Source organism: Salarias fasciatus, chromosome 2 (genome assembly GCF_902148845.1).
Source record: "Salarias fasciatus chromosome 2, fSalaFa1.1, whole genome shotgun sequence".
NCBI lineage: Eukaryota > Metazoa > Chordata > Actinopteri > Blenniiformes > Blenniidae > Salarias > Salarias fasciatus.
The window spans coordinates 14,794,758-14,808,393 of record NC_043746.1 but is presented as its reverse complement, the minus strand read 5'-3'; the positions used below and the strand labels follow the sequence as shown (position 1 = coordinate 14,808,393).

The window sequence follows — 13,636 nt, the reverse complement described above, 5'->3', positions numbered from 1 at the left end:
ACCAGAAACGATAGTTCAAATAACTCTGCATGTTCTTTCCCCACCCTCCTTTTAAAGGGGGCTGGAACCACAATCCATCTGCCAGCGAGCTCCAGAGCAATGAGCATCTTCCGGCGTCTGATGGCCCGGTGTGGTGTCTCACCAAGTAGGCAAGGCAGCATGGCAGCATGGCAACACAGTGTCCCTGTCTGCTGTAGAGTTCTCTACAGAAACTGCTGGGGAGCTACATCCTCCCCTTGTCAACGTTGCAGCAGTATTGGATAACCACAGCTCCTTCACTGGGTTGCCTTGTGGACAATTCTCCGGGGTACATTGCAGGTTTTGTTGCTCGACAGGTTATGGGAAGGCTCCTTTGTGGTGCAGCAAGGCGCCTCATTTGGTGAGAACTATCACCTTCTTGTGCTGAAAAAAAACAATGTTGGGCTGATGATTCCATGTGGTGGCACAGTGAAGGTGGTGAAAGCAGCACATTGGGTGATTTGCCTTCTCCAACCAGGGCAAGCTCTCAAGGTGTCAGTGGTGACACAGACGAGCACAGAGGATGTGGTGTTTGTTCGGGGAACATATTCAAGAAGCACAGTTTGGCTTTGACAACCCTGCTGAGAATAGAGTGTCAGTATTTCTGAAATTCAGGCTGCACCACATTGAAAAATTGATTTCACTCTGGTACAAGAGTGGCAGCACAAGAAGGAAACACTGCAAAACAGTTCTCTGTCAGGGATTCAAGTTCCCATAGGCCTGGTGAATGATGGTCTTCTAAATAGATTTCTAGGGGGATTTTTTTATGTTCTTACTACTTAGTTCTCAGGAATCTATTAATAATAATAAAATCATAATATCAATATTAATCAAAATAGTGAGAAAAAAATGCCAATGATCACTTTTATAGTGAAAACACTTGTGAATCTTTTGTGAAGACTGCATTCCCATATTTTGTTTTAAATGACATAAATTTGTGACTGTTATGGTAAACATGGTTATAAGATATATTCAAACATTATAAAAATGCCTTATTTTAAAAGCATTATATTTTCTCTAAGTTTGATGCTTTTTTTGTGTGTTTGTGCTTGAACAGATGATTTTTGCATTGAACAAATGTAAATGAAGACGAGAGCGAGCTTTGACTCATACAGAAGGTAAGCCATCTTTCCTGTTCTGGCTGCGTTCACTGCTTGTGTCTAAGCCACATTTGGTAAGTAGCAAATGTTTCTGTTCTACAGCTAGGATAGATTTTGTATGTCATCGTTAAAGTCAGCCAGGCTGCTGCTAGGAAACGCAATTAGCTAATGAAACATCCACTGGATGAGTTGTTATTGTTGAAGAGTCAGACGATTATTAAAGTTACAACTTGATATATTTTTGAATGAACCTCTCATTGCATTTCTTCCCTTGCATTCTTCATGAATGACACACATTGAAGGCGGCTGATGAAAAAAAGGATAAAAATCGACACCGGTAGTGGGGCTTCGATCAGCAGACTCTGTTGGTTCGTATGTGCGTCATTCCTTCATGCTAAGGCCTGGGCATGCTTGTAGATAAATCTTCCCTTCTGGCTGTTCCAAATAAAGATCTGTGAGTTGTCCTCTGGAAACTGAGGGACAGATGAATGTAGGCCCCAAGAGAGCTGCTTCCACATTTTCTAATGGCTTGTATAATCTCCTACAGTGGATTATGGAGGATTGATTTGAAGACTGCATACAAGATCAACGTGAAAAAAGTGAACTAAAACGTAGCAGAGACACAGACGGATGTGTTTGAGTAAATCAAAGTCAAGGGCAAATATGGTGCTGCCGGAATGACAATCCTGGCGTCTGTCACAGTGAGCGTGGCGGACATGCACTCATAGTAATTGACGTTAGGATGCAGCAAGTTGCGTGTGTGCCAGAAAATACAGAACCTCCCAGAGCGAGGCGGAGTGACTGACTCACAGCCATTCATATAATCACCACTCTTTTCTTTACTTGTTCACAACAAAGTCAAGACTTGAATTCATTGGCAGCGTCGTCAGTTTTGATGTTGTTTCCTTTGTCAGATGGTTATATCCGTCACACTTTCTACGTCAAACCATGGTAAGGATGCACCAAATCCTTCCAGTGTGTCTGGCTCCGTCTGTCGTCGTAGTCAGTGGCAGTGTATTTTTAGCTGGGTTAGGAAGCCTTCAGAGGTGGGGGGACAGATCACTTGACAGATGTGACCTGTCTTCACCCTCTTCCTGTTCTGATCTTTTTCACTTTACTTGCAACTGACTCATGAACGGATGCCCAAAGTCGGCTGCCTCCACACTGGTTCTACAAGACTGGAGGATCCACGTGCATGCATATGAACATATCTGTGCGCTCCCACTCATTCATGCAGTGCAGGAGCAGCAGCAGAAGGGAAATGATTTATTTACCCATATAAGACATTTCCGCACACTGTGTCCAGTAGTATTTCCGCAATATTCATTCATGAAATTTGGTGCCTTCCCTCATCTATTGCTCATTTTCAGGACTACTTTTCTTCAGATATGTAGTGTTTAAAATCTTTGGCAGTATGTCATCCAGCCATTTGAATTTTTGTTTATGCTGTGAAATTTCTACACTGTTGTGCAAGTGAGTGAAAAAGAGCACAAACAATAGCAAACAAATGACAACAATCACAACCTCTCCTCTCAATCTCACAAAACACACTAGTAGAATAACAGCAATAATACAATGAAAATTTGCTCAAAAAAAGAGCTAAAGTGATATAAAAACTGAAACACAGATACAACCTGGCCAAGCTCTCTCACTTTGTCCTGTGAATATCTCTGTTGGAGTCTGACTAGTCTTGGAGGCGTCTTTCCATGAGTTTGTATGTTCTTCCTGAGCATGTGTGGGTTTTCTCCAGGAATTCTGTTTTCCTCCCGCATTTTTCACCATGTGTGAAGATGTCTGATCGCTCGAAGCTTTTCCATAAGTTTAAATATGAGTGTGTATGACTATCTGTTCCTCCGATGACTTGTCCAGGGCGTATCCTGCCAGCTGGAATCGACTCCAGACCTGGGCGACCGCGAGTAAGTGATGTAGAAGTTGAATGAATGGACTGACGAACTGTATCGTCATCAACAGCACAGTTTTGTTTGCGTCTCATACGACACAGCTGATACATTTATCGTGAATTCTGGGTAGAGTGACATGATATCCTGCATTTTGCCATCCATGCGTCTATCGGTTTATCCTCTTCTAGGTTGCAAGGGAGTGGAGTGAACGCTGGATCGGTTGCCAGTTCATTTACAAAAACTGTCTCATTTGTTAACTGAAATCAACAAGGTTTAATAATCAGATACAGAAAAAAACAGCAGAGATTAAATGTGAATATAGTGGCAGCATTCCAGAGATATGACAAAGACATACAGTAGGTGTACTGAGGAATATGAATGGGTACATTGCTTCACTCGTGACTTCTAAAAATAAAACTTTGAATTGTTGCCACTAATTAAAATTTCACGGGCATGAATTAGTATTTAATTCGCGGCCATGACTATTTAGAGGCCATGAAATAAAATTTTATTTCAGATGCCATGCCTGGACTACAGAGAAAGGCCGCTTCCTCAAAAGTTACAGTTGACATTCCCGCTTAATGACAAAAAATATCCAAATGTGAGAAACGGCCAAGAGACAGTTATTTACTTTGATCTTTCATGATAGAAAACATTCATCCATCTTCTGTACCACTTTATCTAGTTAAGAGTCATGAGGCATTGGAGCTGATCACAGCAAACTGATCTAATGACACATTATTAAAAGGGTTAATTTGATTAGCATGCAGTGTGTTAAGTGTGTATTATAGCCTTTAATTAAGCCTTTAAGTAAAAAAAAAGAAAAAAATTACCTGATTTAAACAAACTCACTTCATTGTTAAGATGTTAAATTGTCATGAACTTTTTCCTCTGTGTGTCACTCTAACGTGAGATTACCTAAAACAATATATATTTATATTATTCTAGCATCCAAAAATTCTACTTGTGAAAAATATTTCAAAAAGTTACATTTTATGTCTTGTTTTTCTCAGAGCCCTTGCTTTATGTTCGACTTTCCAAAGAACGATATTTTGACCCTTTTATCCAGTGGCAATGGGATCATGCTGAGTGGCATCGTGAAGTCTCTGCTTCCTATAGAGTGACAGTTGTTTCCATTCAGAATGTTTTATTTAGGCAGTGTCAGGATCTCCTCAGCTCTCTGTTTTGCCTCACTCTTCCGGTTCGTGACTTTTCAGTTGCATCGGTTCACTGCCCTGCAGGCTCATGTTTTCACGTGCTGTGTACAGTCAGACGGAACAACAGAGCTGCGAATGAGGTTCCTCAATTATGAATGACCGGTCAATAGTCACGTTGACCAAAACACTATTCTACTCTGTTCTATTTGATTCTATTATTCCTCAGAGTAATTGCAAAGGCACTGACATGGATTGTTTTCATTGTTTTCTCTGAGCAGCCTGCCATCAGGGTGTGAGTCTCAGTTCCCCCCTCTACAAACAACACGTGTGAGGGTGGACGTCAGCAAACACGCCAACAAGACGCAAGCCGGCACGCCAACTCATACAAGCCATCCCATAGGCCTGGCCAAGACAAGCATTGCCATGTGGGAGGGGGACAGGGAGTGAGGAGTGCTGGAGTGACAGGGCTTCAGACAAAGACTGAGTGACAGCAACACAAAAGACTCACAAACACAAAAGAGAGGAAAGAACGCACAAGCTAGAAAAATAGGATAGGGAATTGGGGAAGAACGAGTGGGCGCACATCATCAAAGTCTGGCGACTTCAGAGAAATTCGCCTTCACTGATGGCGTCGTTGAGTTCCTGCACCGGAAAAACACAGTCAGCACGTCCCATGACCACCCAGGCAGCTGCTTTGGACCATATAAGGCAAACGCCTACAATTGTGCTGTGAACCGGGAACTTGGAAGTATGGTGAGAGTAATCATATTGGTCACGAAGAACGTTTCTGATGTGCATTTCTGCAGGTGGTTATCTCTGGCAGAGACAGATAAGAGGGCATGCTCAGAGTCGTGTATTTCTGACACTCGCTCAGTTCTGTGAAATTACGGCCTACAGCGAGTGCTGTTTTATGTAACATAAGCTCTAAAGTTTTTCAGAGGAACTTTTTCTGACAAGACATGTATTTAATCATTTTTCAAGAGTGTTTCATTTGTGTCAGAGTCAGGGGAGCTTGAGCCCATTCAAGACATTTTTTGGTGAAAATCATGCTGCCATACTAACACCAAGAATCCTCAACATATCACAACCACATCTGGCTATCGACACACCGTTGCTTTTACTGTCAATTTTTTGGGGGAGAAAAGGTAGGGTCTTTTTTTTTGCCCTGATAACCAGATTTGCAATCCGTCCATCCAGCACACCCGGCAGGTCACCAGTCCATCACAGGGCAGACTAATAATGGAGTAATGTAAAGATACGATGACAAAGGGAACCACTCGATGTGGATTTCATGAAGTGTAATAAAATTCACTGTTATCTCAACATCTCCCGAATGACCATTAAGGTTTACCTAGTGTTTATAATTCTGTTATTGCTTTTTTCATTTATTGCCTTGACGCATAGGCTACAGTGTTCAAAAGAAGAAGCAGCATTTGCAGAGCCTGGCTCAGATGGCAGCTTTCTGCTGCTCCAGTTGTGGTTTGTGGATAGAAGGAGAGAAGAGGATAGGACAGAGGCAGAGAGCAGAGAGCAACAAACAGATAATCCTGACAAAGTTGGCTGCACTGCTGGAGGAAGCTGATTGTGGGGATTGGTACAAACCCTTGTCAAGGCAGGGTAGGACGTACGCAAAAAGCAACAGAATCGTTGATGATCATAAAAAAGTCTCAAATCCACTCATTGCTGCAACAGCTCCTCTCAGTTGTTACTTTTAGAGTCAAGTGTGAAACAAATCACCCTGAGTGGGATTAATGCTAAGATAAAAGAAAACTGCTCACCATTGGATCCACACTTAGAATTGAAGTGATTATTGACGGGATTATTTGTTAGGCCATCATTGTAATGATGCATTAAGTTAAAGTCGCCCACTATCATAATTTTATCTGAAGTCAGTGCTAAAGTGGAAGGTGTTTAGAATTCAGACAAAATTCAAAATGTGGAGGCAGAGAACGATATTGCATGATAAATAAAAGCTGCTTCTGTATTTTCCAGATGCACATAACAGTGACAGATAACAGTGAGATTTCTCTCTGATTTTAGGTTCGTTAGTGATCTTCATATTAGGGTTGTAGATGGATAGTTTTCCTACGCCTCCATCAGTTTCTCAAGGAATGTTAGTTATAGGAATGTTAATATTAGAGGCAGTTTTGATTTTAATTAAATTTCTTCGTCCTCTCCTGTGGAATTCAGTTTGTCTTAATTAAAATCGTTTGGGAACAGACAGAGTCTTGACAGGATAAAAACATGTTTGGTGGGTGAAATTTCTAAAGCATCAAATTGTGTATTTTCCTTTCCAAGTGTTTATATTTATAATCAGACGAAACAAATAACATATGGTAATTGGTGTGATTTGTATTGGTTTGCTGGCTGATTTAATTAATTCCCCAATAAAACCAGCCTCCATGTTTTGTCTTGATTCTCGCCATGGAGCTAAACTGCCAAACTAACACATTGATTGGTGGGTGTGGCAGATGTTTTTCACTGTGGAAAACAAAAAATAGAATATCTGCATAAAGAATTCTTCACAAATCTGAATGTTTCTTTGTATGTTAATGGTTATGTGAACAGGTTTTCACACATGCAAGCATATTCATGAATGTGTGCATCATAATCATTATCACGAGTTAATCTGTTGAGGGGGTGTTGTGATGCCAGGACATTTCGTCACATTTTCATCCCAGTTTCATCCCTATTCTGTCTCCTCTCTGAATCATACCCCCTCCCACCAAGACCCCTGAACACACACACGCACACAAAGTTAACAGCCTATTCATCCCTTTTCACTGTATAATGCGGCTCGATATAGCAGCCTTCTGTGCATGACAAGAAAAGTGACGAGGAAGAGGAGTGAACATATTTGAGGCTGGTGACCTTTTGGACTCACACACTCCATCTCACACAACTTGCTCAGATGTCCAACAAATTCCACGTCCCTCCTGTCATTGTGTGCACAGTATGTCCGTACAACCCCAACTGCTACTGAACCGAGGGCTGTATGTGTCTGTATGTATGCAACTCAATTTGGAGTGAAAGCCTAGAATAGCACTTTTAACAGACAAATATTATTCAACTGAATATAAATAGAGGATGTCATAAACTAACTTTAGTGCTGCTGTAATATTTGTGTTTATCCCTCACAATGTATTTGCTCAATGCTTCTGGAGCTGATTTCTGTTTATGGACCACCGAATTAACTGTAGCTTCTACTGTTGTAGCCCCCTCAGAGGGTAAATATAGCCATGAATAACAACAGAGTCATTTGTGTCATATTGTTTCTTTATTTTTATTATAAAACAAGAGAATTTTATTACAACTCTTCCCAATGAAAAATACAGAATCTTAACAACATCACAGTATCGTCCATGTTCTACTCAGAAACTCACAGTCATAAAGCAGGCTGGGGCTTTAAATATGTTACAGTCAGGGGACCTCCTTCAGGAATAATTTGGTGGATTGACAGTGCATTTAATTTGTTATAAAAGTGACAAAATGTAGTCAAACTGGAAGTAAAAAGGCGGAACCTTGTTAATCTGACCACATCAAGTGTCACTGAGGGCAAATTAAATCAATGAACATAAGAAATGACATTGATTGCTTCAATCGTGTGCATTTTGAAAAAAAAAACAAACAAACAATAAAACACACACATACACACACCGTAGAGAAAATGCAGGTCTAAGTGCTTCGAAACTGGAGTCAACAGAAGTGCGACCTGAGGCTTTAAACAAGACAAACAAGCATGTAGGCCTCACGCCTAGTGTCACTCTATATCCTGTTCTGTGTCAGTCTGAACATCCACACTAACAGGCTGATGAAGAGGCGTACACATACGGGCACTTTGTTGGTTTAGTTCACAGCACAAGTTTCACACACCCACAGCAAAAACAGAGACATAAAAAAATAATTTTACCTGGAGGATAGCCTTTCTAATTTGTGGGCAGAAGGCATTCATGTTCATTAATCAGTGGAAATTATATATATTTTTGAATTTCTTCTTCAGTCTGAATCATCTGAAAAAAGAAAGGGAAAAAGACTACCGTGGTAAACACATGAAAAATAAGAATTTCCACTTGTAATCACTTTGCCTTCCTACTTTTTACCACTAAAGTCAGTTTTCTACTAAATTGTGAAAAAAATCAAGTACAAATCCTAACTAGTTCAAAGTCCTCGATGTAGTGGGTGTATGTACAGTGATGATGTGTTTTATCTACAGGTGGCAGTTTTTTGATATCACTTGATTTTCCTTCTGAAGGGGAGAACAGAGTCACTCCTACCTGCAGATTTAATGATGCTTTTCCTCTATTCTATGTGGACCATCTGAAACTTACTGTTTTTCCTCCCACATCTCTCTTTGTTTGTGTTTTTCAGTCTCGTCTCCTGGGAGTGTGACACTACCTACCAGTGCCATCTTTTCTCTTTAATATAAAAGAATGAGGCATGATTTTAGTGTATCGGTGATGGTGAACACCAGTTAATATATTAAAAAAATAGCAGAGAAAATGACTCACAACGCCTGCGTTGTTTGCAGCCTTGATATCACAGAGACAGATCCTACTTGGTAGGTTTCTGTTTGTTACTCACTGCCAGAGCTGTTTTCTCGAATGTCATGTCTGCATTTTAAAGACCTTATTCTGCTCTAAGTCAACCCAACTACTGATTGCTGTTTTTTTAAAACAGCTCTTCTGCCTCAGTGTTGCATTCCTGCGTGTCCAGAAAGCCACTGAAGATACCCCTGATCCAAGCTTTAGTTAAGAGTTGGAAAGAGTAGGGGGAAGAAATCAGAGGGGAAATAGGACCGAAGGGGAGAAGAAAGTTCAGCTAAACAGAAAGTTCAGGGAAAATATGACAATGTAGAGGGAGAGGAGGCGGAGGGCTGATGGAGTGACGGTTAAAGAGGAGGATGAGTGAAAGGCTGGGTTGTCGTAGTTTGGAGCACAATCCAACTCGTAGCAGCGGATCGAGGAGTCTTCGTTTCCATAGTTGGCCCAGTACTCTTCCTGGTCCAGCTTGGGGAGCGCGGCCTCATCCGCTGACAGCTCATACTTGACGGGAACTGTTTCGACGGGGGCTTTGGGGAGGTACTGGGGCTTGATGGGAGAGAAAGGGAAGGTCTTCACTGTCTCCGAACTCTTCTGGTGAGAAGCTTTGGATTTGTGTTCGGCTTTGTGTTTGGAGAACCACCAGCGGGTCTTGGTGCTGAAGGTGGTCGTGGTGGTTCCAGCCAAGGAGCCGGGGTCAGGCATGGGGCAGAGAGCGAAATCCATTTCGCGCAGGAACCTGAGGTCCTGGCCCCGACGCTGCGATGGGGAGGTGCACATGAGCTCAGAGGAGGAGATGCGGGCCTTGCGGAACCACTCCCAGAGGGGACGGGCCTCACAGCCGCAGGACCAGGGGTTCGCATTGAGGCGCAGGAACTGAATGCCCTGGGCATCTCTCATGGCCTGACCCGGGAGCTCGGCCAGGGTGTTATTGAACAGGTAAAGGATGGTGAGTCGGCCCAGGTCGCGGAAGGCCCGGCGGTTTACCTGCCTAATGCGGTTGTCATGGAGAAGGAGGCGGTCCAAGTTGACCAGACCTCTGAACACATTCTCAGAAAGGGCGCGGATTCGGTTTCCGTGCAAAAAGAGGTGGGTGAGGTTGACCAGATCTGAGAACAGGTCATCCTGCAGAAAGTGGAGTTGATTTTCCTGCAGCAAAGTCAAAACACAAAACAATTAGGTGCTGTGAAGAAGCGCTGAGGGAAAAGACAAAATGTTGAAAATTGAGACCTCAAGAAAAATGTCTCTCGAATTACTCTCCTAATTACATGAGGAGTGCATAATTCTCCTCAGGAAAGTTGAGCTTTTTGTCACCACCAGTTGGTTGTGAAAAAAAGTGCCTCGCTTCTGATGTGACCATTTTTGTACATCTGGGAAGTTTCCGGTTTGGATGCAATGAGGTCAGAAGTGACCTGAATTGTTCGGAGGCTCACTGAACGTGGGATGTGTTTTCTTTCATTTCAGGCAAAGGCATCTTGGCAGGGATTTGATTTCTGATTGGAACGGAGTTGCATTCAAAGACACAGTCAGCTGTCAGCAACTGACAGCATCCAAGAAAAACAACAACTTGGGCACAAACAGCAACATAAAATGCACGTGACAGCTCTGCATGTTAATTCTCTGAAGTGTAGTTAAGTGTATTATTGCTTGAAAAATACAGAAGACTGATGCAGTGTAGGAATAATATAAATTAAGATGCATCATGGTTTAACTCTCCTTCTGATTTATACATGATGTTTAGCATTTAAAAGATTATCCTCCAAACATTTTCGGGAAAACTAAAGTATCAAATTTTAATCAAATCAAGTCCAGTTGTATCTTCAACAGTGCATTTTCAAGGTTTTCTGTTTCATGTAATCTAGTTGAAGGCTTATATGTGTGATTTGGCTCTAAATTCGAACTGACAAGAACAGTGTGGGCAATGTTCATTCTGTGAATTATACAGCTGATCACTCTGTTTTGTAATCTATTGAGACTTTCAGATTGACATAAATGCAACAGTTTGCTTTAACATGATTATAATCTGTCAGTTGTGCAGATATTGCAAGCTACTTTTGTTTGAAATGAATAGTGATTTATTTCAAAACTTGTTAGTTTAGTTTTGGATCACAGCGACTGTGTGCATCTCACTGGAGTTGTGAGCGCTCCTTTGTGCTGCACGTGCTGTATAAAGTGTGTGGGAGTGCTGCCTCCATTTGGGCATCTATAAGTGACTTTAGAAAAAAAAAAAGAGTTCTACAAAACAAATGTGTGCTCCTGCAAGCATCACGACTTTAGCCATCTGTCAGTCTGTGTGTGTGTGTCCTGTGCATTGCCTTGCATGTGCTTTAGGTGGACTCTGTGTGTCGTGTGTTTACCTGCAGGTAGAGAAACTGCAGACTGTACAGCTTGTGGAAAATATCATGGGGGAGAGTGGCCAGCCTGCAGCGGTGCATGTGCAGGCTCTGCAACTTCTCCAGTCCCCTGAAAGCTCCACCTTCCAGGTGCCGCAGCGAGGGGTTGTCGCCCAGATCGAGCTCCTCCAGAACCCTGAGGTTACTGAAAGCCCCAGCCTCGATCCAGGTGATGTTGTTCCCATAAAGCCAAAGCACCTGTAATAAGATTCAGCAGGTCAAGAATAAAGAAAAACACAGTTCAGAAAACAAGTAAATGCAATACAAACACACACACACACACACACGTTCGTGCTGCCACTTTTCTCACCTGAGTCTCAAAGCCGAAAGAGTCTGCACGAAGCTCGGTGATGCGGTTGTTCTGCAGGAAAACACGCTGCGAGTCATAGGGCACGCCGGCCGGCACTATGGTGAGGTTCTGGGACTGGCAGCTGACCGTCATGGGCGTAGGGTAACACACGCACAGCTTGGGGCATGCTGTCACCCCACCCGGCTTCACCACCACCAGCCACAGAATCAGCCACAAAGTCAGTCCGCCTGCAAAAGCAAAGAGAGAAGAAAAAAAGCATGATCATTTTTCTTAGAAAATTAGGGCCACAGTTTAGAGTGTGGTTAGCAGCACGGGGTAATTGCTGAAGCAATGCACACTGTTTGTGAAAATGAGGGAGAGACAAAGAAAGAGGTTGATTTCAGCTTTTCTTCTCTGCTTATCAGTCACTCCTGCAGCTATTGTCAGTGATTCTTTTCAGCACCGCTGTCCTCTCACCCATGACTTGTTGATGGCTCGGAGAACTCCCAACTTCATTTATAATTCATCAGATTACATTACAAAAATCATTCACCTATTCATAGCCACCTGATCGTTTTACCTGGGTGGCATCAGTGGCTTTTGTTACATGGTTACATAACTTTGAATTTCAACAGCTGGAAAAAGCATGAAAATAAAAAGCCACAAGCAAATATCCAAAAGACCAAGAACTGCAACTAGTTGTGATTCTCTGCATGGTATGAACCCTGTTCTCAGACTGCATGTGCCTGGGGGATGCTCCCCTAAAGAGATTCATGGTGCGGAAGGCACGCGTAAACCCGGTAACCAGAACCAGATCAGTTTCAGTTATTGTAAATAATTTGGCAGTTTCTTGGCACAGCTCGGATAACCTTGCACAAAAGTGTCCACCGCAGGAAAAGTACATGCATTAATATGTAAAGAAGCTCCCATTCATGCAGCCAGTGCAAGATTTTCCAGCGTCTCACTCCTTGACCTTTTAACAAGTTGGACTATTAGGTGTGCGGAACTCTGAGGGCCAGCTAGTTATGAGTCGCTTGAGATCATCAGGACATTTCACTCAAATGGCGAAGTGGGATAGCGACAGAAATTGATAGATAAAATTCACAATTCTGTTTTTCAGTGCGTAAAATAAGTTTGTCAGAATTTCATCTACAGGTTTTTAGGAGCTTGACAGTGGAAACCATCAACACTGTGGAGTGATGCTTAAGGTCGTATTCAACTTGAATAGTTTACTTATAAAACAAAAAGTTGGAACAAAAACATGTAGCCTAATATTCTATAGTGATGTAAACTTTACACATGCAAAGCAGACCATTCAAATCAGCAGGAAACAATGCAAAATCACAAAACCAGGACAAGTTAAAGTTTTACACCACATATGCAAAAGCAAGCTAAAAGCCATAATAATAAAATATTGATATAATTTAAAATTTGGAGTATGACCATTGCAAAAATTATTTTTTTGTTGTTTTTTCATGTATATATACAAAGTACTGTTTAAGTCAGACAACTGTTTGAATTAATTTACAAAGATTTATAGTAAAGTAAAAAAAAAAAAAAAGCAAGAAGATGTGTAACTTACTCTTGAACTTGCGGGCGCCTGAAAGCCTGGATGTCCTGCGAGTCTCCATCTCGAACCAAAGCCGAAAGCGAGTTAGCCTGCGCGGCGCGGAGGTGCCTGCTTGCTGCTATCTCTGCTGGGCTTCAGCTCTGGTGTCCGAGTGGCCGCGGCTCCGAGCAGTGACGCCGAGGAGTCCCGGGGAAGTGTTTATACCCGCGGCCGGAGCTCGCCCACGGCCGTGGGCAGCGGAGCATCCTCTGTGCGTCAGGCCGGGAGGAGGGGGGAGGAGGGGGGAGTCACCGGAGGAAGGGACAAGAAAGGCACTGGGCGTGTTCTGCTTTCCTGCTGTCTGTCAGAGAAAACAATTCTCTCTCTTTCTCTTTTTTTTAACATTATCATTAGGAATAATAATAGGAATATGTGAAGAAAAATCTGCTTTCTGGTGAAATCTCTAAACATCCGCATGAATTTAATAAAATGGGAACCTTCTCTATTCATCATCTAAAACAAAGCAGAATGTGAGGAATGCTTTTGGAGAAAGATGTCGGTGGATTGAAGGTTATCTGGTGACAATAAACTATATATCCCTGAGAGATCATGACTACTCCTTATTAGAGGTACCGTATTTGTGCGGCACATGGGCTCCCAGGGGGAGCTGGAGGAGGACAAGAGGTGGGAA

General features: G+C 42.4%; 1 protein-coding gene across 1 annotated transcript; it reads right to left on the bottom strand.

Moving 5' to 3' along the window:
* Positions 1–8,660: 8,660 nt before the first annotated feature.
* rtn4rl2b (reticulon 4 receptor-like 2b) lies at positions 8,661–13,122 on the bottom strand. The gene is made up of 4 exons (XM_030106069.1): positions 12,979–13,122; positions 11,418–11,644; positions 11,072–11,305; positions 8,661–9,863 (listed from the first exon to the last, which is right to left on the bottom strand). The coding sequence occupies exons 1-4, from the start codon at positions 13,025–13,027 to the stop codon at positions 8,991–8,993; spliced, it is 1,383 nt and encodes a 460-aa protein (XP_029961929.1). The 5' UTR covers positions 13,028–13,122; the 3' UTR covers positions 8,661–8,990.
* Positions 13,123–13,636: the final 514 nt, after the last annotated feature.